Source organism: Marmota marmota, unplaced genomic scaffold (genome assembly GCF_001458135.2).
Source record: "Marmota marmota marmota unplaced genomic scaffold, marMar, whole genome shotgun sequence".
Taxonomy (NCBI): Eukaryota; Metazoa; Chordata; class Mammalia; order Rodentia; family Sciuridae; genus Marmota; species Marmota marmota.
Window position 1 is genome coordinate 8,029,672 of NW_026000294.1, and position 26,084 is coordinate 8,055,755.

The 26,084-nt window shown below is 39.7% G+C and overlaps 1 protein-coding gene across 11 annotated transcripts in view; it reads left to right on the forward strand.

Annotated features, from left to right (window-relative positions):
• Positions 1-26,084, forward strand: part of Arhgef9 (Cdc42 guanine nucleotide exchange factor 9) — a 374,830-nt gene that overhangs the window by 230,816 nt on the left and 117,930 nt on the right. For 2 of the 11 annotated variants that reach the window (XM_048797213.1, XM_015501676.2), the window contains exon 1: positions 11,530-11,695. The exons of 5 other annotated variants lie outside the window; for them this stretch is intronic. Coding sequence is in view for 2 of the 6 variants with exons in the window: in XM_048797212.1 (XP_048653169.1) it covers positions 11,698-11,706 (9 nt within the window). In the remaining 4 variants the exon portion in view is untranslated. Of the gene's footprint in view, positions 1-11,529; positions 11,707-14,299; positions 14,354-26,084 lie in introns of those variants that run through there. 4 more of the 11 variants (XM_048797214.1, XM_015501675.2, XM_048797212.1 and 1 more) reach the window with 4 other exon arrangements.

Below are 26,084 nucleotides of genomic sequence, written 5' to 3' on the forward strand. Positions count from 1 at the left end.
GCTAGGATCTGGAGAATTTGTGTTACTGCTTAACTGAATTTTCATTTTTTTTCTTTTCTTCCTTTTTATTTCTTGTTTTTCTTTGTGAACTGGGCATATGTGTGAAGGGGAGAGAGTGAGCCTTCTGCACTGGTGCCACTTCCTTTCCTCTTTTGAAAAGCAGCTGAGGGGAATGGGGGCAGCACCGAGTCTCAGCACCTCCTAGAAATAGGAACAGTTAACATAATCACTTGGCATCTTGCGATGGAGTGACAACCCACTGGTGTGCAGCCCCTTTTGGCCACTCTGTTTTTGGGAAGTGGGAACTGGGACTCATTTCTTGACACTTAATGCACAAATGACTCATGACCTTTAAAGACCTACACATGCCTGTAAGGTAGGACCTCACTCTGAATGCTGGAGGTAGGAGTAGATCGCCTCAAATAGATGGAATCTTCACATAGTACCTACTTTTGTCAACTGTGGAATTTCTTCACATCCTAACTGAAGTTTTTATTCCATAGAGCACTTTCAAATCATTATATCATTCATCTCTGTGGCAGGCATTATTTGAGTCATTTATAGATGAGGAAACTGAGATTCAGAGAGTATATCATTTGCCTGAAGTTAGGAACATACATATTCAAATCCTCAAAAATATTATTTATTAGCATTTATTGAGCAATATTGTATGTCAGGAATTGTTCTAAGTGCTTTATATGCATGCCCTCATTAACCCATCACAACCAACCACATTAATCTCTCTTTTGCAGGTGAGGAAACCAGGTGACTGTGAATCTGGGGTTTGCTCAGAATGAAGGACAGAAAGAATATCAGGACATTCTACTAACCTCTGCATTTTAATGAGAAAACAGAAGTTTAAGGACATTAAATAACTTAATCAGGGCCACACAACTAGCAATGGACAGAACTAGGGTTGGATATCAGCGGTATGGCTTGAGAGCCTATGTTCTTTTTTAGTCTTTTTAGTTGTCAATTGACCTTTATTTTTATTTATTTATTGATATGCAGTGTTGAGAATTGAGCCTAGTGCCTCACACATGCTAGACAAGGGCTCTACCATTGAGCTACAACCCCAGCCCCAAGCCTGTGTTCTCAACTATCAATCTAGACTTAGACTGATTCTAAATCTAGGGTTTTATTTACACAGCTCAGCTAAGTTAATAGGAGAGAAAGAGAGAGAGAGACAGAGACAGAGAGAGACAGAGACAGAGAGAGAGACAGGGAGACAAATACAGACTTATTAAGTCCATACAGCATATTTAACATTTTTATGTTTAATATTTGAATGGATGGTATATCCACACGGTAAAACAAAATTCAACTTAAAAAATGTATGTAGAGGATGTTTTCTATCCACTCATCAGAGTTTACCAGTTCTACTATAGCTTTTTGTGTATCCTCCCAGAGGTTTTTAAATGCAGATTTAGAAAGAGATATATTTATTTTCCCTTTGGTTTACCTGAAGATAATATATCATACATACTACTCTGCATCTGGCTGTTTTTACATAATATGTCTTTGACATCTCTTCCTTTAAGTCTGCAGAGAACTTCAATAATCTTAGGTGGGCCTTCATGAATTTTCACAAGCTTCTAACCATCTACGTGTCCTGCATACTTTTCTTTACCAAGCTTTGGTGATACCCAGCCTTATTGTAACATTTTCACTCAGAGTATCATTGTTGAAAAATCTGGGACATCTTCAGAAAATACAATTCCTTTCCTTAGCCTCCCTTTGACGCAATCCAGCTTCTTACAAACCCTCCAGCTCAACTAACCCTCTTCCTCCTTTTGTAATTTTATCTTCTTCCTATCATTCTGTATAAATGCCTATCAACCTACCTGCTTTACATATGTAATTCTTGTTAAGCATCACTTAGAAGCAAAGGTCCATGCTTAATTTGATGATAAATGTTTAGTGTCCTGAATTTCCAGTGGCTTACAGTTGAAATGAAGCCTGTCAATAAATAAAACCTGGGCATGGAGGTCAGATGGGGTAGCTGCTTGAATAATGAGTCTTGAGGTCCAAGAATAGAACTATCCTGGAGATCAGGCTGAAAAACTAAATACTGGGTCTTGATACTGAAAAAGAATTGACTGCCCATATCAGTCTTGAATTGATTCATGATTGGTTTTGGCTGCCCCAGAAAGATCCTAAGCCTGACAGAAAATCATTGTTATTTCTTCTCAAGGGGCTTTTAGACAGACCCTTGCTGTTCTTTTCCAACCAGTCCTCTCTCTACCCTGAGTAGTGACAGATGGTCTGGCCCACTAGCTTGTTTGAAATAGAACTGAAATAGGCCCAAAATAAATGTGAAATAGGACTGAAATAGATCTGTGCAAAGGAACAGGAGGAAACTGCTGTTCCTGGGTATTTATTCAGATATTTCTTTAGTTGTTGGCCACAGGAGGGCGGTATAGGCAGCATTTCCTGAGGTATGGCCTCTGGGTGGTTGTTTAGAGTGGTGCCCTTGCCAGTAGGGAAATGAAAACTGAAGAGGCCCTAAGATTTTCAGCTTGTAGTCTAGACCTTTGACTCCCTTTTGGAGGGGTTCTTATGAAACATGGCCCTGGGAGGTTGGGGAGGGGCAAAGGCTGGCATTCAGAGGCCGCAGTAGAAAATATTTTTCATGATAGACTTTCTCTGCATACTACATTGAGTCAGCAGGGCTATGCATTGGTCTTCATTTAGTCAGTAATTTAATATATATTTATTTATTGCTAAGCACTATTTTAGGTGCTGGAGAAGGAGCAACAAACAAAAACGTCTCTGCCTTCATGGAGTTTCCATTTTAGAAAGGAAGCCAGTAGACCAATAAAAAAGAATTATATAATATTTAAAGCATAATAAGGCTGTGAGAGAAAAGTAAGTTAAAGAGTGATGTGGTAATATCATGTTAGGGTGGTCAGGAAAAACTCTTGTTAATTTTTTTAAAAATTTTCTTCTATTTAGTTATACATGACAGTATAAGAAAGAACTCTTTTTAAGGAGGTGAAAGAGCAAAACTTATAGATAGCTAGGAGAAAAGTCTTCAGGCAAGAGTTAAATTCATAATCCTATGTCTGAGTTTTGCCCTAAAACTATAGCCCCACCGCTCAATTATATGCAACCAAATTCTTTAACTTAAGCTAATTACCCATCACCCTTTGTTTAGGATACTACCTGAGACCAAACCCATACTGCCACATCTGCAGTAAGGCTGTTGAAGACTTAAAACAATGGATGCTTTATTTTAAGTTACAGCTGTAGACAAGACAGCTTTTTGAGCTTTAGGGAAGTTAAGAAACTTGTCAGAGTTAACACAGTTACCAAAAAGCAAAGGCTAGGCTTACATTTCAACATTTTAACTTCTTATCCACTGTTCTTTTCACTCTGCCATGAGCTTTTCAAAGCATTGTAGAGGCACAATAGTACCTTTGAGCATCATCCATTTTCAGTTAATATGAGCTCACTGGTAACTCTTAGTGCATTAACAGGAAAACCAGTGTTCCTGATAAGGGAGGTGACAGTCCCACCCTACTCCCCATTGTTATTCCCAGCTGGATGCTTGGATATATGTTCTGAGGGATGTAGACTGAAAAGCAAGCAGCCTAGGGAAAGTATTGACAACCATGCTACAGTACAACTTAAAGTAAAGTTCATGTTTACTTTATGGAAAATGTGTATGTGCACACACCAACACAGTGGGGGTATTTAGGAGAAATTGGGCTTTGGACCCACTATTGATATCTTCAAACACTTCAAGAGAACTACTGCTTACAAAGACATGGCTTTTATTCTTGTTTTTTTTTTTTGTTTGTTTGTTTGTTTTTTTTCATGTGTCAGATTGTAGCACTCTAACAAATGGACAGAAACCATTGGGTAGTAAATTTCAGCTAAACTTAAATAATGGCTTTGAAAGCTTCAGAATGAATTTCCTATTACTGAATATTTCAGAAGCTGCTGGACAAAACTTATTAAAGTTAGTGGAGAAAAGGGGTTTGATTTGAAAATGAATCTCAGTTTAAATCCTGCTACTGCTACATCCTACTTGTATAGCTATAGGCAAATGATGTGAATACTCTGAGCTATAATTTCTTAGTGTTTAAAATTGTGATAACAGTTCCTCTTCTCAGACTTCTGGAAATAATTAAATAAAATAACATGTTTAATGGCCTAGCTCCATGTATACCAAAAGTATTTTCTCTTCCTTCTCTTCCCTCTTCTTTTTCATGTGTATTGTGAAAAGGATTCTTATGTAGGTATGTTGGGTGAAGATGACCATTTTCCCCTTTGAGCATGAAATTCTATGATTTATTCCATAATCATTAACAATCTTATTTATTTATTATCTGATTGTGCATGGGACACATTGTATGACACTGAAATTATGTGCATCATCAACTATCTCCTCAGTTAGACTATAAGCTCCCTGAGAGCCTCTCTGCACCACTTACCTGTCAGAATGAGTGCTTATTGAATTGAACTGACTTTGGAGGATTGGAGATCTCTATGCTAAATAATTGAGCTAAATTGGAGTTCTTGTCCTCAAGGGAGTTGACTGTCTTTAATAGAACTGACATGCATGAATGTACAAGAGCATCTAGTCACATAAGTAACCAAGATGATGAACAAACTGGATTCAATATCTGCAGACTGCCTGTGGCAAGCATCAGGGAATAATGGGGTGGCTGAGGTGGGGGCCGAATGACACATAAGTGAGTGGCAGTGTGGGAGAGATTAGGACAAAAATTGGAACTTTTCTTGAAAGTACTCCTGGCAGAAGTGGGAATTTGGGAGCTGTTTGAAGCATGAGAAGCAAAGGCGAGTCAGAAATTGCCTTTTCCCTGATAGAAGGCAAAGGTTTCCAACCTAGAGATCTTTGATCTGGGAGGTACAACACTGAGGCCCAGATCAGGACATTGAAACAATTTATTCCTTTGACACAGGAGACATCTTTTTTATTTGTTATTTTTAATTATACATGACAGTAGAAGGTATTTTGACATATCATATATGCATGGAGCATAACTTCCCATTTTTGTGGTTGTATATAATGTGGAGTTTCACTGGTCACATATTCATATATAAATATAGGAAAGTTATGTCCAATTCATTCTCTTCTCTTCCCATTCCCATCCCCACTCCCTTCCCCCTACTCCACCCTGTCCAATTGGGTAAACCTCCCCTTCTCCTCCACCCAATCTATTGGGAGTCAGCATCCTCATATCAGAGAGAACATTTGGCCTTTGGTTTTGGGGGGATTGGCTTATTTTATTTAGCATGATAGTCTCCAGTTTCATCCATTTACTGTCAAATGCCATAATTTCATTCTTCTTTATGGCTGAGTAATATTCCAGGAGATGTTTTAACAGGTGCTTTTGAAATTTGAGACATGTATCATCTAGTAGCATTTATATAGCACAGTGTTTAGGAGAACAGACTCTGGAGCCAGACTGTCTAGTTTTGCATATAGTCTCCACCTCTTACTAACCATGTAACCTTGGGCAAATCATTTAGCTTCACTCTGCTTAGGTTTCTCATGTATAATATAAAGACATACGTAATAGTATATGTCCTATAGGATTATTGTGAAATTTGAGAGAATTAATACATTAAAAGGGCTTAGAATACTTCATGTAAGCTGTTATTATCATTACTGTTTAACTAACTGCTTTTAGCACTATGAAATAGTGTGAATTTGGGAGTATATACATTCCAAACACTTTCATGGAGTGATTAGTTTCTCATCTGTGGCTGTGGCAGAAATGCTGATAACTTCTAGATCAAAGACATTGAATAAATTTCTGCCAACTGAGATTGTCCCAAAGATTAAATGGCTATCTTGATAGGATCCTCTCTATTGTTGTGGATGTTGGAACTGAGACTAGATAAACAAGATGTTGCAGAAGGGACTGAAGGATGGACTTGGGGTTGTGCTAGACTAAGAGATTCTCTGATTCCTTGAAACATGTCAATAAAAGAGCTATTCAAAATGTGAGGAACTCCTACTTTTTTAAAATTGTGAGTCGACTTGAATGGGAACCTAATTCAGAAAGCTACCCCCACACAGACAGAGCTAAGGTCAAAGTCCATGGCTGAAATTGTGAGTTCTCTCAAAAGAACTTTTGAGACTCATGATACATAGGTTCCACTTCCCACTTTGTTAACAATTAGTGGTATCATTTTGGACAAATTACCTCCCTTCTCTGGGAACCTGGAACATAAAATTTATGTTTTCTGTGTGGTCTCATAAGGTCTTGACCTCTATAGGTGGAAGATGGGATTCTTTGAGTGGTGACAGAGGATGAAGAAGACATTCTTGAATTCAATAGGTGTTTATGAAGCATGTGCTAAATGCCAGGTGATGTGCTGGGCATAGGAGAGAAAGAAATGAATAAGACAGGCATAATATCTGTCCTTCTCTCTCCACATTCCAGTGAAAGATACAACAAATATGGTGTCTGAGAAGAATATCATCCAGAATATTTGGCAGGGGGTGCATCAGAGAAAGCCTTCTAGAGGAGGTAGCACCTGAGCTGAGGTTTGAAGTAAAGGGCTAGAGAAAGAGAACAACAGTTACCTAGGCTCCAAGGTAAGATAACCTAGTGGGTTGTCAGAATTACTGTACATTCTATGTAGCTAAAGAATAGAGAATGAGAGGGCATTGGCAAGATCTGAGAGGCCAAAGGATACCTTATGGGCAGGAGAGTATATGTCATGTTATAGAATGTGCCTTAGGGATAGTGGAGAACCACTGAAGACATTTGAGCAGAAGAGTAATTCAAGACAGATTTCAGCTGCAGAAAATAATGCACTCTAGTTCTTTTCAGTAGAAAACATCTTAATACAGAAAATCAGGTGCTTACAAAATTGGTGGAAGGGACAGAGGGGCAAGTTTTAGGTTGGGCTTCCATAAATGACTCCCAGAACAATAGCAGAGTAGCATCTATCACTGCCACAAACAGGAAGGTAAGGGATCAAGGACTCTGGGAGCACTTTACCATATCTGTGACTTGGGAATCAGGACATTGCCACTGCCCTAACCATTGGGTAGAGGACTATCATATCTGCCAGATTCTCAAAGGAAAATAAAATCTCATTCTCTGGCACTCAAAATGCAGAGCTAGTTAAGATTTATGGTAACACAATCACAGAAAACCTCAGTATCTCCATTGTTGTGCTTGCTAACAGAAGTTTGAGAGATATGGTTTCTGCCTCACCAACTTCTTCCAAATATTGGGCATGTGTATGAGACTGGCAGAATTCTATCAAATTGAGAAAAGTGACTGCAAAGAAGTCTTGGAAATGCCAGTTTGTTGTAGTTTATGGGGTTTAGTTTTTTAGCAATACAGGAAATTAGGCTAGAAGGAGGATGACACAGATCTTTAGCAAACAAACCATAGTCCGATAAGAGCAGAACTGCTTTTGAGGTAAATAAATTGGTCAGGAAAGTAGAGGCTGAGTTGCAGAGGGAGAGCAGCACAAAAGACCAGGTAATTAATTGTAATAGACCAGAGATGATGAGGAACTAATTAAAGGAACTGGTAGCAGAGAGAGAGAGAGAGAGAGAGGGTGGAGGAGGGAGAGAAAGGGACAAATGAAAAGATAAAAGAGGAAGAGAATCAATGGGACTTGGGGACAAGTTGACTTTGGATGAGGTGATGGAGAGACAGGGCTAAAATATCCTCTGGATAGTTCACTATGTGACTATAATCCCCAAGAGAACTTTTGAAGAAGAAAACTTCTAGGGGTGGGAGAGAGAAAATGACTTCAATTTTGGACTTATAAAGTTTGAAATACTTGTGAGATATTCAGGAGAAGATATCCAGAAAACAGAGATTCATCTCTGTAGTCCAAAAGAAGTACCTGAGATTACTTAAGTAGAAAGAGAGTCTCTCTGCAAGCAAGGGCCTATGTGGATTTTTGTTACTGTTGTGCATTAATTTTATTTAAAGGAGGTACATCAGTATGTAAAAGCAGTGGTTGTTCAAGCCTTGGAAATAGATGAACCCAGTCAAGGCAAGTACAGAATGAGAAGAAAAGAGTCATGGCATTAGAAGAATCTTGATAAATCATGGCATTAATGACTGAATGAAGAAGAACCCAGACAAAAAGCCAAGACAATAAACCAGACAGATCCTTTAGATGGTGTCCCCAAGGCAAACAAACATTTCAGGAAAGAGGGAGGCATCAATGGAATCCAATGTGAGAGAACCCAGGAAAAATAAAGATGGACACGTGGCCATGAGATTTAGCAACAAGTTGTTTATATTCACAGAAGTTTCCAGGTTTCTATAGGATGACAGTATAAAGCCAGTTATCAAGCACGAATGGGTCAAAAGATATTAGAGAAATAGTGACAGGATAAGATTAAACTTGCAAAGACATGGAGAAAAATTCTACTTGCTTACATTATGGATAGCCAACACCTGTCTCAACATAATGTACAAGAGTGGCTTTCAGGCTGTTTTGAACATCACTTGCTATAACAAGTACATTTTACATCACAACTTAATAAATTTAACTGACCAAAAGCTCCATGAAACAATATTTACTGTAAATATATGGACATTTCATATACAAGGAATCATAGAAAAACTTTGTGGAACTGTCTTTTATATTTAGCATATTTTTAAAGTTTTTCTATGTTGTAGCATTGATTAATATTTCATTTATATGGCTGAATAATATTCCATTTTATTGGATATACTGCATTGGGTTATCCATCATACATCAGTTGACAGATTTGTGGGGGGGGGGTTGGGGATCATACCCAGGGGCACTTTACCACTGAGCTATATCCCTAGCCTTTTCATTATTTATTTGTTTATTTTTTGGGACCAGGGATTGAACTCAGGAGCACTCAACTACTAAGCCACATCCCCAGCCCTATTTTGTATTTTATTTAGAGACAGGGTCTCACTGAGTTGCTTAGCACCTTGCTTTTTGCTGAGGCTGACTTTGAACTCATGATCCTCCTGTCTCAGCCTTCTGAGCTGCTGGGAGTACAGGGGTGCACCATCATGCCTGGCTCATCCCTAGCTTTTGATAAACTATTATTTTGAGACAGGGTCTTGCTAAGTTGCCCAGTCTGATTTCCAACTTGCAATCCTCCTGTCTCAACCTCCCAAGATGCTGGGATTAGAGGTGTGTGCTACCACATGCAGTAGTTATGGGCATTTGAATTGTTTCCATCTTTTGGCTACTATGAATATTACTATTACTTTTTGGCCACTATGAACACATTCATGCGTGAGTTTTTTTGTGTGTATATTTTTACTTCTAATAAGTACATACCGAGGAGTAGAATTATTGGGTCAAATGGTAACTCTCTTTAATTTTGGAGGAAACATCACAGTGTTTCCAAAGTGGCTCCAACATTTTACATTTCCATTAGCTGTGTTTTGAGGATTTCAATTTCTCCACAGCCTCTGTGAGATTTGTTATTATCTGGCTGTTTGATTCTATCCATTCATTAGATCAAACTTCTAGATCCAAATGTAGATGTATAGAATACACAGAGGACAGGGACAAAAACATTTTAAATTGCAGTACCATTATACAGATTATAAAAATATATACTGTAAAGCCTACATTCTAGTGAATATCTAGTGTGGATATTTCATTACAAACAAGGCTGTAGTGAGTATCCTGTATTTGTATTTCCAGTATTTAATTCAAATTTCCCTGATGGCTAACCGGGTTGAATATCATTCATGTGCTTAATTGACCATGTCTTTGGATAATGTCTATCCAGATACTTTGATAATTTTTAAATTGAATTATATTTCTTTTTATGAGCTCTTTATATATTCTAGATAGAAGATACATTATTTGCAAATATTTTCCCCTATTTTTGAGTTCACCATTCACACTCATGATAGTCCTTTGAATCATAAAAGTTTGAATTTTGATAAAGTCCAACTTATCTGTTTTTTCCTTTGGTTGCTCTTGCTTTCATGTCATTTCTAAGAGAACAAATGGAAAGTCACAAATATTTACTCCCATTCTCCCTATTTTGTCAAGTCTATCCACAATATCATTGCCATTTCTAAATAATTAATAGTAATTCCTTTATATCACCAATTATTTGGTTTGTGTTATTTCCAGATTTTTATAAATTTCACAAATGTGTATCTGTATACAAGTTCCATTCCAATCAATTTTTTTTGTTTTCTTACTGTTTATGTGTAAAGAACTGGATTGTTGGTCATGCAGATTTTATAGTATATATTTTTATGATCTGAATCCCTGCATGGGAGTTTAAAATGTTTTTATTTTCTGTCCTTTGTGTATGCATCAATAGTCGAATCTAGACACTTGATCTGATTCAGGGGTTTTTGTAGTTTTGGCAAGAATCATTCACAAGTGGTGCTATGAAACTTGTTAAGTGGGGACCTATTTAGAATTTATTCTATCTTGTAGGGCCAGGGGCCATTTTGTTTATGACCTCAATTCATTCAGAATTTCCAATAATCCAGTTAAGATGGATTACTGTTTTAGCCTCAAAGATTTCTAGAGACTAGCAAGTAATTCTCATTCCTCTTATAGTACTTAATTTGTTTTATCTCTGTCTAAAACAGTTTCTTACCCCTCACCATTATCTATTTATCGACTCATACGGATACAGCATGTAAGAGCAAGAAAAGCTCTGAGAGTTCTTCTGTATGAGGTAATCCATAACTCTTAGAGCCCATGAAACTGCAGAAATTGTGTATATTTTTTTGAGATGAGGGTTCTGAGGTGTCACTGAATTCTCAGATATGAGTCTTCATGTGACAGAGAGACTTGGAGGCCCAGATACTGGAAAGGAGTTGTCCAAAAGTTACACAGCAAGCTTGAGGTAGAGCTTGAAGTAAATATGAAACCTTCCAGCCTCTAGTTTAGGACATTTCCCCTCTAGGGTTAGACACTAGGTCACTTTATGAGGAGATTATTACAAGTAGATTGTAAGTTATTTAAAATTTATATGTGGCAAATATTTAACCCTGAGCTGGCTTCCCGTTTGGATACTCAGCATGCTCAAAGAGTGCCAGTGAACCATCGTAGTGTGAAGAAACCGTAATTAGGAAAGGGCCAGAGCATCTCTATATAAGAGAAAGCCAAATAGAGTTGGATTTTGAATAATTTGTTGTATGTCCATGTGGTTCTCCCTATAGCACTGGATTGTGAGCTTTTTATAGCTAATTGTAAGTTGCCTGTATATACTTTAGGCAGTGGCCAAATACCGTTTGCTTCCCCCTAGGCCCAGGGTCCAAAGTGGTTGCCAAGGTATTTGCATCCGCCCTACCTACCTATCCCAATTTTCCATTCCTATTCCCTCCTCCTCTTCTTTTACCCTGCCATTTCCCAACCTTTCTCCCTCTTCATCATAGCCCCAATTTCTTCTTCCTCCTTCCCACCTTCCTTTCTTTCTGTGGTCACCTCCTCCCTCCCTGCCCAAGCTCGCTCCCCTTCAGCCCCTTTGACCGGCTCCCTCCCTCTTTCCCAGTCTCTCCTTTACATCCCCCTCAACCTTTACATCCCCCTCAACCCACCCCCAACAAGCCNCGAGAAAAAAGAGAGAGAGAGAGAGAGAGAGAGAGAGAGAGAGAGAGAGAGAGAGAGCAAGAGAGAGAGAGACAGAGACAGGGAAAGAGAGGGAGAGAAAGAGCAATTCTTATTCAGGGGGGAAAACGTTTTGAGCTTCAACATGGCCTCGCTGTGATATGTATGACGTTGGTATATTATCTCTCCCTAAATCTTTTGTCATGTCTTGTCTTTTAAGTATGCCTGTGAGTGTAGTTGCTTATTGCTTGAGTGAAATTTTTTGATAAAGAAATGTTTTCTATTTTAAGTGTGCATGCGTGTGTGCATCCTCCATCTATGTGACGTTCATGGGGCAAGCTTTGCGTCCTTAACAGTGGCTTCGCTGTTTGTGGTGTCTTGTCAACTCATTTTCTTGAAAACTACCTTTAAACTCCATTGGGGAATTTTATTCAAAATTTGTCTCTTGCCATCTGGAGTGCATTTGGGTTTGTTTGAGGTGGGGGGAAGGGGGAAGGGGATTGTGGAAGAGCATGATGAATTTTTGGATCTTAGGAATGGCAGTTGTGCACTGGATATTTAGAAGGGAAAAATCGATGCAAGAAATGGATTTAGGGAAAATGATTCTTTAATCTATAATGAGAAGCAAGAATTTGGGAAGTGACGCGGTGGGGTTCCTTGAGCTGGCAGTTGGTGACTCTGTCCTTTGAATCTCAATATGCTGTCCAGGGTTCACAGTTTCCAATTTGGAAAGAAGCCACCTTTAAAGTATTTCTTAAAGCATTAAATATAAATTTCTTTGGAATCATGGAATGGGATATAAAAATGTTCTCTGATCTTTTGAATTGGCAAGAGAGGACTTTGATAAGACATGTTTGGGCTTCTTTCCCCAGAGATTGTACCCCTGGATTTGAGTTTGAGGATTTTTTCTGATTCTCATCCAAAAAACAAAATCCAGCTTTTTACCTACCTTGGGAATAATAGTATTGGATGTGTCTCCTTTGGGGTAACTTGCAATAATGTTCTTGAACTACATTCTAAATAGAACTTGATTGCTTTGATGACAAAGTAGTGGTGGTATTCTTTGGTTTGTTGCTTTAAGAGCACAGGTCTAATTGACACATTACCATAACTGAATGTATGTAATGTGCTAAATTGAGTTTTGAGCACTTTTAAAAAGAGGTCTAGATGAAATGGGATGAGAGCTCAGGAAACATGAGCTGGAAGCTACATTCCAATTTGAGATATGTCTGCTTGTTTGTATCATATGATGGTGGTGGTTGCTGTTATTATTTTTATATTTCTGTTTCTGCTAAAAAAGCTCTTGGAAAAACTAGGAAAATTTTGTTTCTGATGCTAGTGTACACATTACTTTTTTTCTCCTTTGTTGATGTAGGCAGGTCTTCCTCATTCCATTGCTTACCTGACTTGAAATATTGCTATTTCTGGCTCATGTAGCAATGAATCAGGGTTCATACACATCCACACACATTCTCCCCCTACACTAATGTGGGTGGCTGCTCATGTATGATATGCAAATCTGCTGGTATTATGCTGTCAAGTTCCATGCCATTTTGTTGAATCTCTTTGGAACTGATTATAAAGGGAGAGGGGCTGTGAAGGGGTCCTTCTAATTGTTCTCACTACAGGACCCAGAGTTATTTAATGGCGTCAGTCAAGATTTTGAGCCTCAAAGCACATTCTTATTGACTCAGTGTGGGTGAGAGGCTGAGTTGTGTTTTTATGTTTTTTTCTTCTTTCGTACCACGGTATAAACATGATCTGGGAGGTTTGCTGGCATTGATTATTATTGATTACTCTTTGGTCTCTTTGTGAAGACCCCTTGTGTGGAACCAAGAACTTGTTTCTTTGCAAAGAATCTAGTGAGTTGTTTATTTTTCAATCTGTTAGCTCCGAGAGATATTATTTAAAGTAAGATTCTGTCTTACCTGGTACTTTGTTTTTAGACAGTGTTGGAGAATGGGGAAAAGACTGGGCAGCTGCAGACTGGAATTTTCTTCATTCAGTGGCTATTTGACCTTGGGGAATTTTTTTCCTTCCTCAGTGGGTTTGGGATTCCCTGTAACATTGACATTTTGAAATGATTGGACTAGTTAGTTGACTTCCAAGTTCTTGCTTTCTATAATTTGGGCACCCATAAGTACTTTCCAGTTCATCCCCCTTGACTGGAAAGTCAAGTGAAAAGGATACTGATATGTTAATTAAGAGATGATGGGAGGAGAGGCTGAATATTTTTACTAATATCTGGAGAATTTCACCTAAGGAATTTTTGTCCTTTCTATGTGGTAAGGAAATGGGGATTGCAACACTGACATTTTTTTGGACTTTTTATTTTCTCTAAAGGGAGAATGGATTTCTAAGACTAATCTTTGAACCTGGCTTATGACTAAGTAGTATCATGAAATGCCTTCCCCCCTGGGTGCTTAACAGACCCTTGGCAAAAAGCCTTTTGGAATGTATGTGTCTGGGGTGGTAGCAGTATGTTTGTGGGAGTGTGTGTACGCCTTTCTCTGTGTTTGTGTGGGTGCACACTCCTGAGTGTGGATGGAGGGTGGTGGTGGTAGGAATGAGGAAAGACAGCACTGAGTTCCACAGTTCTGAATGGCCTCCTTGTGAGGATTTAAATGGGACTAGGATGGATGGGTGTCACCCATGCATCTTTCTTCCACCACCTAAAACCCCTCAGGCTATATGGGTAGCTTGAAAAACCCTTCCACCAGTAATTTAGCTATGGTAGTTCACACCTTTCAAATTCATTTTTCCATAGGTAAATAAGGGATGGAGTTAGTCAAATGGCTGGTTTTCCTGGAACAGCCAAAAGGTAATTTGGGCAGTAGAGAACAAAAGGTGGCAAAGTGACTTTTTACTTGTGTGAATCATGAAGGTTTGGCATTTCTCCTTCAGAAGTGTGAGGGCATGCAAAAAGAGAAAAGAGTGGGAGAATATGAGAAATGCAGTCCAGAGAAATGGAACCCTATGCATTTTGATCTGTCTTCTTTTTTCCTCCTCCTGCCTCCTCTCTTAGTCTTTCCTCTTTCCTCCACTACTTTTCTTCCCTTTTCTTCCTTCCCTAACACCACCCTTCCACTGGAAGAGGATGAGAAGTAAGAGGGCTTTTCCTCTTTGAATTGCCATGACATTTCCCCATAAATGTCTTTTCCCCCCTTTCCTCCTTTCTGATCCATTTGAGTAGAGGATAAGCTTTTGCTACTAGGAGGGGCAAAATCCCAGCTCAGGGATTTTGGTTCCCAGCTTCCCACCCAAGAATTAAAGAAAATGGCCTCTACTGGTATCCTAGCAACCCCTGTATCACAGTGCCCACTGAACTTCAGAGCCTGTCATTTAAAGGCCCAGGCCCCACAGTCTCCTTACAAGGGATATAGCCAAGTGGGGCTTGGAAAGGTGCTTTGGGGGAGGGAAGACAGAAAGAACAAAATCTTCATTGGCTGCAAATGCCTAGAAAACATGTTCACAACAGGCATACAGAGCCTAGCCTTGCCTAATCATGGGGACTGTTTATTGGAAGACTCATGGGTTCAAGTACCTCTATATAGTCACTACTCCATCCTTAAGTTTAGCTGATCCACTACGTAACTTTAGTGTAGAAGGTCTGCAGGTTCTGAAAAATATTTTTGACTTCAAAAATAACTTTTGACTTCAGCAAGGAGAGTAAAGTGATAGCTTTGTGGGAACAAACTGAGCACTTTTCTTTTGTTAAGAGTGCTTCTGTCAGAACCTGCAACATCTGCTTGTAGAGTTTACCCCGTTTTGCTTGAGGCTTGGGGAAACATGACTAGCCCAGCTGTAGTGTGCATTTGGGAGGGGGTGTTCTTTCTGTGATTCAATAGTTTCTGACTGGGGAAGTTGGACAAGTTGGAAGAGTCAGTTCGATTGTAAAGCCGGTGAGCAGGACTTGGAATCAGCTTCAGGAGCTGAGGGATTCCAACAGTCTTGTGGGTGAGGTGCTGTAGTGTTCTATGGTGAGGCCTAGATAGTACTTGACTGATCAGATGATGCACACTGGTAGTTGCAGGGATTATACCGAAGTATGTCCTCTTTAGTCTGCTATATCAACCTCTGATCTCATTTTTGGCTAACCAAGTACTTGCTTTTAGGTATGAGAATTGAGCCATTTCTCCCAAAATAACTGCCTCTCCAGAAGACCTCATACAGGGATCTATCTCCAGTGGCTTTGCCCCAAGGAATGGGATGGAGGAGGTGAATCTTAGACTCTCTAGGCCTTATTTCTAACACCGCATCTTGTTCTAGGTGGAGTGTATCTCTGGCTTTCCAAGAATCTTTGATTAAAGCTTAGCTCTTCCAATATGTGCCCAGAATGTTTTCTTCTCTCCATAGGTGGATCTAGCTCTAGGTATTTAGTTAATTGTACTTTTCCCTGGCATCAAAGTACAAAATGGAAAAGGCCCTCAAGGAGAGTGTAGGCTTGGGAAACAGTCCAGTAATGGCTATATTAATAACCATTTTTCAGTGCATGGGCCTAATAAAGTTTACAAAATAACTCACATACTTTCTAATTTGACTATCACATAATTCTTGTGAAGTTGCAGGGATGATTGTTATTCTTTTTTACAGATGAGGAGAGAAAAGGCAAGAGAGATTGGTAGGATGAGAGAGGGTATTCCTTTCCAACAGAGAGGTGGGAGAGTTGGAGTCAGATCATTCCCAGCTTGTGTGAAACTGTAAGGGGTTAGGTGGGGAGGAAAGTGTGTGTGAGTCATGCCTGAAGTCATACTAGCTTCCTCAGCTTTACTTGCTTTCATTTTTAGTGCTTTTTAATATCTTTCATTTGTATAGTGTTTTTGCACAGAATTCTTTAGTCTATGAAATGCTACCTTTTTGTTTTGGATATATATCAAAGAGTTCCTTTTAGTCAGCCTTATGAAAAGACACTATTTGGGATCTTCAAGGTTAAAGCCAGTGTGAATTGCTGAACCCTAAAATACAGAATGTTTTGAAAGAACTGCCTTTTTTATGCAGTTGGCCTTCTTTTTGAAACACACGTATTTTTCTTTATTTCTTTAAAAATGTGCTGCCCAGAACTGATCATGCTACTCCAAGTGCCACCTGGCTGGGATCAAGTACAAAGGGACTTTGATCTATCTGTGAAATGTCTAATAATGCATCCTTCTACTGGTTCTCAGTCCTCACTGTACATTTAGATCACTTGGGGAGATTTTAAATACCTATGCCAGATCCCTACTCTGAGAGTTTCTGACTTAATTGGAATGGGCTAGGTCTCAGGCAGCTTTTTTTTTTTTTTTTTAAATTTAAAGCTTCCCAAGGTGATTCAAATATGCAGCCCAAGTTAAGAGACACTGCATTAGCCTTTGGAGCTTATAGTTTGAAACCATTTCCTATCTGGTCCAGTTCTCTATTCCCTTGTGCAGTTGGACTTTTGAACCAATTTAAATTTTTTGAACCATACTTATTAATGCACACTTTGGTTGGTTCATTATTCTAGCTTTTTATAACTTTAAATGTTTTTTCTCCATGCTGTGCAATAAATTAGCTGTTTCTTCTAACAGTATCAGTTAAGCTCTATTTTACTTGGTGTGTCATTGTTTTAGTTTTTGTGTTTTTTAAAAAATTTACTTCTTCATGACATATGTAAGATTAGCAGTCTCTTCCAGCATTATATCATTTGAAAACTGAGTAAGTATCACTCAAGTTGTTGATTCAAAGTTGTATTTAATATGATGAGGTTAATACTCTTCTGGCATCTCACCAGGGCCCCCTCTTGGAGTTGATTTTTGTTTGTACATGGTCAACCAGTGCAGACTCCATAAGGCTGTGCTGTCATCTCTCCTACCAATATGTTAATGAGGATTTGTTTTATACTTATGGACATCATGATATTCTGGGTACATAGGTGTTATTTCTGATGGTTCCTTCAGAAAAAGGAGTATAAGTTACTTGGCATCTTACTCTTGATAAATCCAGTAGCAGTCTCCAGAGCTCCCTGTTTTCTTTCAATGCCTAAACTAGATGTTTCATAAATAGATCCAATAACACAACTGTAGTTTCTGTGTATCTCTTTCTTTTCCCCTATTTGGAAAACAGATCATCATGGATGTAACTTTAAAACAGAATGTATTTTGTCCTCTAAGAATCCAGGAAACAGCACATGTTTTCTTTGTTGCTTGGCTGAATTGTTTCCATTAACCTAGTGGATTTCTGCCCTGGATGAACACTGGAGTCACCTGGGGAGTTAACAAGACTAACAACATTTCATAGAATCTCTGGGAGAGATCTGATTGAATTAGTCATGGTGGGGCCCTGGCATCAATATTTTTCTAAAACCTCCCTGAGGTGATGGGAATGTTCTGCCAGGGATGAATGAAAGAGACTGCTATGGAATGGTTCAAAGGAAATATTAGCTCAGTCTGACTCTAACTTACCACACATGGGCATAGGTAAGCTTTGCAGATGGTGAAATTTTATTCCAGGATTTGTGATGGCTTTGATGAGTTCCAGAGGTTTGTGGTCACTCTGAAAAGAATTTAGCCTACGGAATGGGTAGTCTGGTGCCTATTTGTATTTAAAATACAGTTTGTTCTCTGTATCTACAGGTTTTGTTGCATCAACAGATAGAAAATATTTGCGAAAAACAAAAATAATAATACAATAAAACCTATGCAACATAACAACTTTGCATAGCATTTACATTGTAGTAGATATTATAAATAATCTAGTAGAAGTATACAGGAGATGGGGCTGGAGGTATAACTCAGTGATAAAGTATTTGCCTAGCATGCGAGGCTTTGTGCTTAACCTCCAGCACTGATATAAAAATGAAAGATAAAAAGAGTACACAGGAGGAAGTACTTAGGTTATATGCCAATACTATACCATTTTGCATAAGGGTTTTGAACATCCTCCAATTTTGGTATTCAAATGCATCCTGGAACCAAGCCCCTACAGATACCTTGGGACAACTATAAACAGCTATCAGATTGTTTGAACCCTTCAGGAAAAAAATTCCTTCACATTTTTGTAATGATGCAAAGATTCTGCTAATTTGCTGGGTGACCTCAGATAAAAATACTTCTCCCTTCTGAAATTTGTTTTTCCTCATCTATAAAATAAGAATAGGTGGGTTAGATCCCTTTAAAGATTTGATCAGCTCTAATGTGTGCTCATTTTGTGAATAATATTAATGATCAAAATGATTGTGGAAATTATTCAAAACCAATATGCAATCCAGCAATTCCTTTTAGCAGGTTTAGAATCACAGTGTGGTTATGGGGGCAATAGATTTGCATTCTTAATTGTATTTGGCTTACGTTTCTTTTATAACAGGTGAAATATATGTTGTATTCTTTAAGCAAACACTGTGAATCAGGGAAGGGAGCCATATAGTGAGTTGAGTAGTGAGAGTATACCAGTTTGGGATTTAGCTTCTTGAAGATATCTGCCTTATGAATAATTGAGAATTATTATAGAATCATTTATAGAATCAGTATCATAGGTCTGGGAAAGCATAGGAGATAAGGGACTTGCTCCTTTGACATCCCAGAGTCATTTCCTGTGATATTTTAAGAATTAATTAACTTAGTTAATACTGCCTCCTCTATAAATAGTAGTGAGCATTTTGACAATATTTCCTAGTTATTTTGTTGGCTCCTTCCTCAAACCTAAAAGTTTATGAAAGTGAGGCCAAGGGAGAATAAGTGACTTTCTCAAAGCTATAAAGTATGAAGTGATAGTGTCTGACCTAGAACCCAGGACTCTTGTCACCACATCCTTTAGTGCATCCAATGTAGCCTGCATTTTGGATCCTGTGGTCAGGATGCAGTCATGGCTTGTTGAGACTGAAAGGGGTTCCACTGACAGAACAATACTCAGGGGAAAGCTTTGAAGAAAGTATCAAAGAAGGCAACCAGGAGGAAGAAGAAAGGTGAAGAGAAAGATGTCTGAATTCAGCTCTTTCTTGCCCTTATTATTCTTCTGTGCTAGTTGCAGGTCCATGACAGGGATTGGACATTTGTGCTTCAAACACCAGGGTGAATATTTGGTAGCAGAGAAGAGGGAAAGTTGTTCTTGTGTGGTAGAATGATGGCATATAGAAGGCAGATCTACAATAGGAGAAAAAGCACTAGAAAAGGCCTCAGGAGCTCTAGGATCAAGCACTTGCTGTTAGATCTTGATCAAGGTCCTTCCCACCTGGATCTCACTTTCCATGTCACTAAAATGCAGAGTGTTTTTAACAGAAGAATCATGTTCTTAGATGAATGTTTAGCCAGAAACTTCTACACAAACAGGAGAAAGCAGAGTGGGTCAGCTTGAAACAGGCCTGGGGTGGAGGTAGAGGCAGTGTCTCAAGGTCCCTGTCAATGCAGACTTTAGTCACTAGGGGAATTGAAGTTAGGAGAGAGGGGAAGGCTCTGCCCGGCTCATCCAAACTGGGAAAGGGGACATCCATGGTTGGGCTATTGAGTAGAGTTGGGACATTCATTTAAGTGGCCAGGCTTCCCAGAGAATCACTTAGGGAAGAGATTAATGTACCTGCAAGGTCTACAGCACCTTGCCTAGATTCCCCCTTGCCTTTTTTAAGTGATAAAACAAAACCACAGACGGGAAAAAAAGTCCAAGATTTCAGTGATGGATCTGATCTTGACTTTTCATGTCAGGTCGTTGCCCACTGTAAGTTGCTACCTTCCTTATAGTGTTCTGGTTCTGTGCTGTCATGGCTGGATCAGAGACATTAATACTCTTTCAAGTTTGATTGGAGAAAGTGAACTGAGAAGAGGCTGGGAGAATTAAGAGCAGAGAACAAGAGCATTATGTAACTTTCTGGAGGGAAGCAGGCCTGGCCTGTCAGCAGTCCTTGGGGTGCCAGGCAGTGGGATGGGGGTGGGGAGAACAGAGAGTCTCCTGAAGGCCACATTAGCTCTCCTGAAGGCAGGGAGCTGTGGATTCAGCCCTGTGCTGAGTAACCATCTACCCTCAGGGCCCAGAGGAGGCCAGCACTGTGCATTCGTAGCCAGCTCTGGGAATGGCTCTGGCAGCTGATTTCTCCGCCTGCCTGCCTTCATTAGAGGAGGGGATACCATGCACCTCCGTGCCCAAGCTGACTGCAGGAAGGATGTGCTAAGAACCCACCCTCCACCCCCTCAGAGTGTGGTGCCTAAAGGCAGCAGCTACTTTTAGCTGAACCTCCCACAGCCTCTCTTCCACCCACTCTCTTCCTTCCTCCTTTCTCTGTGAACTATGTTGGCTGGCAAGAGGGCTGGGCAGTGGGTGCCTTGGCATTGGGACAGATGCACAGGAGGAGCCAGGTGTCTAGTTCTAGGAGGGGTTCTATCAGGGTGGCAGAGCTCAGACAAAAGCAAAATGATGAGAGTGCTTTATGCATAGGGCCCAAAGGGAGTGGGGGATTTATTTCCTTTGCACCTTGCAAACAACCAAGGTGTTTTTCATACAAATCCAGACTGACCTGCACAGGAGAATTCAGGATTTATTGGACAGAACTTCCATATACCCTCTACTTGGATTTAGAAGAAAGCAACTGAATCTAATGAATACTTACTTGATTTTTAACTCTTTCTCTGGAACATTGTCTTAAACTTTTCAGTGTTTTACTCATTGACTCACTTGATCTTCTCTTTGATCCTGCAAAATGGATAGGGCACAAAGTATCTCCATTTCACAGATTAAAAACAAAATGAGGCTCGAAGACTCATATTTTCCAGCCTGGTCTTCTTGCTTCAAGCTCTGGAAGTCATAGTACTACTTTAAGTCATTGCCTGCTTCATTGTCTACAGAAGGGATGCTAGAACTGCTAGATCTGATCCTCTCAGAGAGGACAATGATTTACCCAAGAAATACAGTAGTGGTAGTGCTCAAGCTAATACATGCCTGATAAGTGTTAGGTTCCTGGACCTGTGAGATGCACAAGTCACACTGGTCTTTTAGGGGTGATTTGGGAAATCTGTATGGTGTGATGGAAAACAGGGTCACTGAACTAGGAGTTTATATCATTTTTAGTTCTGTGACCTTGAGTGAATTAGCCTTTCTGAATTGATTTTCTTTTCTGTAAATTGGGTCCAGTAATCTCTGAGAACTCTCTGAGGCAGAAATCTGTGAGTGACTGTCACAGGAAGAGATCTGACATTCAGTAGGCCCTCCATTAAATAAAGAGTAACATCTGCAAATATTAAGCTGTGCACTAGCTAACCTTGAACAAATCTTATTGTCTTTGTGCCTCAGTTATCACCAACATAGCACAGATTTAACTTCTTTCTCTTGAAAGAAGGGGGACCCTATGACCTGGCCCATGCTTTAGGTACTGGGCCAAAAGCTTGGATTTTAAAAATAATAACCTTTCTTTTATTTACCCCCAACTCCATTCCCATGGACTCACACACATGTTGCTATGAATAGCAAACTAGCTTTGTCCCTGTCTCCTGCAAAGCTAAAAGAAGAGCTTGAAAGAAAGCCAAAATTAATTGTGTTTTTATTTAGCGCATTCTTAAGCCAGAACAACCTAGGCACTTGGCAATTAAAAACCAGTTCTTGGCCCCCAAATCCTTGGCTAGGATTTGTAATGAGCATTATTGGGTTTTCATGATATAATTAAGTGTTGTTTTAGAAATCACAGGCTTTTGACTAATGACCTACATAGAACAAATTGACACCGTTCACCTTTATATGCATCATTTTGTTTGGAACCTCTTCACTTCTCTTGGGGTAGGGCAAGAAAATAAAATTATTGTATAGTTTTCTTGACACATTAGTCTTTTTTCCATGATCATACGAGATGGGCAAGGCCAAGACTGTTCTCATTTTATGACTAGGAAATTGACTCTTAGAAAATAGCTTTGATTGACTCAGATTAGTGGTTCTGCTTAAAAGACAGTTGTGTGCTAGGAAGAGCATAACATATGGCGTTAGCAATTACCACCAGTCCACCAATACGAGGTAGCTTTGAGCAAGTAGTTCATTCTAAAGATGCCTTCTGCACTTTGCTTCTATCTAGGTCTATTTTTTTTTAACAAAAATCAGTCAAGACAGCAGAAAGAACGAGGCAGATGCCATTAGATGATGGCATAGGTTACATTGAACCATTAATGGGAATTTTGGATACATCTTTTAGATCTAGTATAAGTGTAACTGAATATATTTTCCTCAGGAATGTATGAGAAGCTTACAGTTCTAAATTCTGTAGCCCTTTGTGCTCTGCTTTGTTTGCATGTTTTCTTTTTGCAAATTTTCTGGTCTTATTCTTACAGAGTATGCCTTGAACTTAAAAGCTGGTTCCTTACCCTCACTAGTTCCCACATTCATTCCAAAATATGAGGGAGAATGATTTGGATAAACCAAATGTTATTTTGCCTGGCTTTGGTGAATATTGTATGTCCTGAGGTTATCTATTTATTCTTTTTAATCCAGATGGCTTAGGCCAGTGGAAAAATGAGTGTTGAATGTCTCAAGGGGCCTGAGTTGGGATGAGACATCTTCAGGTGTTAATCCCCATGTACATGTCTGCATTTTGACACTTTGTGGTGGTGGTTAGGGAAATCAGAGTTAACTTATTATTCTTAAGCTGATAAGGAACTAGACGAGGAAAGAACCCATACATTGAGCTCACCACCTCAGTACTACTGGGAAAATTGTGGTAAGGAGAGGTAGGGATTCGCCTAAAGTCTCAGATTGACCCAAGGGGTCTTTAAGGAAAGCTGTTAGAAACAAATTGTTGGGGAGGAAAATTGGTTTAGTTTTATTGTCTATTCATTCCCTTTACCTACACCCACACTATAAGTCACATGTACATAGAACATACTCAGACACATGTGGAGTGTATTTGGAACACATAAGGTATACATAAATGGGCCATGTTTTCATGTCGACACTCAAAGCACATATATTCAGTGTAAGTATGGTGCACACACATACTTGACCATTCTTAACACAATGACGGTGCACACCCATGGAAACACATGAGGCATTCCTGTTCATATTGTATGTATGAACATACATAGTTGCCTATAGGACACAAGTATATACCCATGTACACATATGTCATAGATACATATTTAGATATACTCTTACTCTCCAGGACATGCACTCCTATCCCTGAGAGAAACGCTCCTAAGGGTATACTTGGACAAACAGTACCACATGAGACACACCCACATGTCCTGGACACTCCTATGCAGAACATTTCCTACCCCTAAGGTCAACCAGCTGTACCTTTCTTCTCAGTAGTCACAGGCCCCAGCTGGTTGGCCTCCATCAGTTTGCTCTGGACCTTTTTCCTGAAATCTGGCTTGAGATGTCAGTGAGCTCAGTATAAAATGGATGCTAATAACAGCATGTGTCATAGCAGTTCCAGAAGGTAAGCAGAACTCAGATCTGAGGCCTCAGATGAGTTAACAGGCAAATGTAGAAAGATGAAGAAAGCAAATTGGCATTGATCAATGTAGAAAGATTAAGTCTGCTCCTTCATCCCCATGTCCACTTAGAAAACATTATGGAGTAATATGATTTTGAAGCAGTGCCCTAGAAAACCAAAAGTAACTAAATATCAAAGTTCTTTTTTCTTGAGAATAAAATACCAACTTGGACCACAGCATCAGTACCTAAATTATGGGTGAGAGGATATGAGGAGAGGTGGTATAATGCATCAAGCAAGACCTGTTGGGCAGTGGCCCAGCCTCTCCTGGGTCAGTAGTAGGCTGACAGACCAGCCACATCCTTAATGACCACAACCCAGCCCCTAGGCACAGCAACTTGGGCCATCTGGCCCCACTAATGAGGGCTTGCTATTTTTAGAGTTCCTCATGCTAGAAACCAGGTCATGGTGTCCTGGGGAAGCCTTTTTGGCCCTTGGTACCAAAAGCTACTGCTTGATGTGGTGGGGGGGCCCTAGAATGAGTCTGGATAAAGGGTAGAAAGCAGTGAGATAGAGTATGCCAGGGCTGCTCTTGATTAGCATCCTCAGAAACTCAGATTACTGTTAACTGTGACAGCCTCATTACCATTTCTGAATTTTGGAACTAAAGTCAAGAAACATGAGTTCCAGTTACTACTCTGCTTCTTAGGTTGTGGCTCAGTCAGGTTCCCCTTTTCTGTCTGGATCTTATTTGGTCAACTGGTAAACCATCAGTATTATTCTCAGATGATATCAAGTATCAAACATGTTGAGAAAATGCTTTGCAGTGTTTGTTCTCTCCCGATGAAGCTGTATCTCCCCTATCCCAAATCTGGTTTTAATGCCCATCACCAGTCAGACCTGGCCATAATCAAAGTAGTCATAGGAAGAAAAAGCCAAAAATTGGGCCAAGGGAAGGCATGCTTGTGGCAACATGTTGATCAGTCATGCAGAGTTCACCCTCACCCATACAGATGCTTTTCAATGCTAGTTCAGACCTAGGAAAGAAAACAGGCTTGCAGCATTTAGGTGGTTATTTACTTCTTCAGGACCCCTAGGTAGTGAAGGAAAGGGAGACATTAGGGATAGATACTTCTTCCTAAACTTGGAAAAGCAAAAGCCAGGCTGCCTGTACCTGCAACCTGGAAGCAGTCTAGGGTGCCACGTCTGGCCCTGGGAAAGTAACTTATTCTTTTTTTGTTTTCTTGAGTGTTCATACTCATGGTCATTTCATCTGCTTTGTTGAGGGGAACAGGGTCAGGAACTAAATGATTCATCTCAGAATCCCCACCCCTGCCCCCGCCGCCCCAGACCCTGTGAGCAAAATTCTCCTGAACTTAAGTTTTCTGCTCTGAAAATAGGCTCAATCATAATGTCTTAAGGGATTTTGAATTACAAGAATACATTGTGACAAAGGTTGTGTAAAGTGCCTTATAAAATATTGAGCATGTGTTGCTGATGTTTAAGTTGTTAAGATTTCATCCAGTTTGTGATTATAGGTAGTTTGGAGGTAATTGAGGAGCTTATTTTCAATTTGTTTCTTCACTGTTTCCACGTCATTTTTAAAAACCATTATTGGGTCCATTTTACAGATGTATACTGGGGTGGAGAGAGGGGACAAATGAGTCTGATGACACAGGATTAGGTAATGATGGATTTAGGATCAGAAGCCATGCCTTTGAACTCCTAACTGGACGTACTCTCTCTCATGCCTCATGCTGCTAAATAATGATTTCCAGGACTAAAGGAAATAGCAGCCAAAGTAAATATTATGTAAAAGCTTAGATTTTTATCTGACATAGTAACAACTAGAGGGAGTTGTGTCGGAGTACTGGCCTTCCCCAGCATTGCCCTTGTTTGCCCACTGGCACACTGATTGACCCTTCCTTCCTCCCACAGCAGCTCACGTCCCACTCGACTTTTGCATGAAGGAAGCAGTGAAGCATTGGAGATGTTAAGCTGTTGTGAGAGGGAATTGTGTTGCCTGTTTAAGCCTCTTCGGGAGAATCCCTGGAGGAGTTTGATCCACCTTGGCCACCCCCATCTTCTTACTCACAGCTACCTGGTGCCGAAGCCCTTTGTGGCTGACCTGCTTGAGGGGTAGGCCATGAGGGATCTGAGGAAATGTTTGAGGGCCCTGATTTTTTTTTTTTTTTTT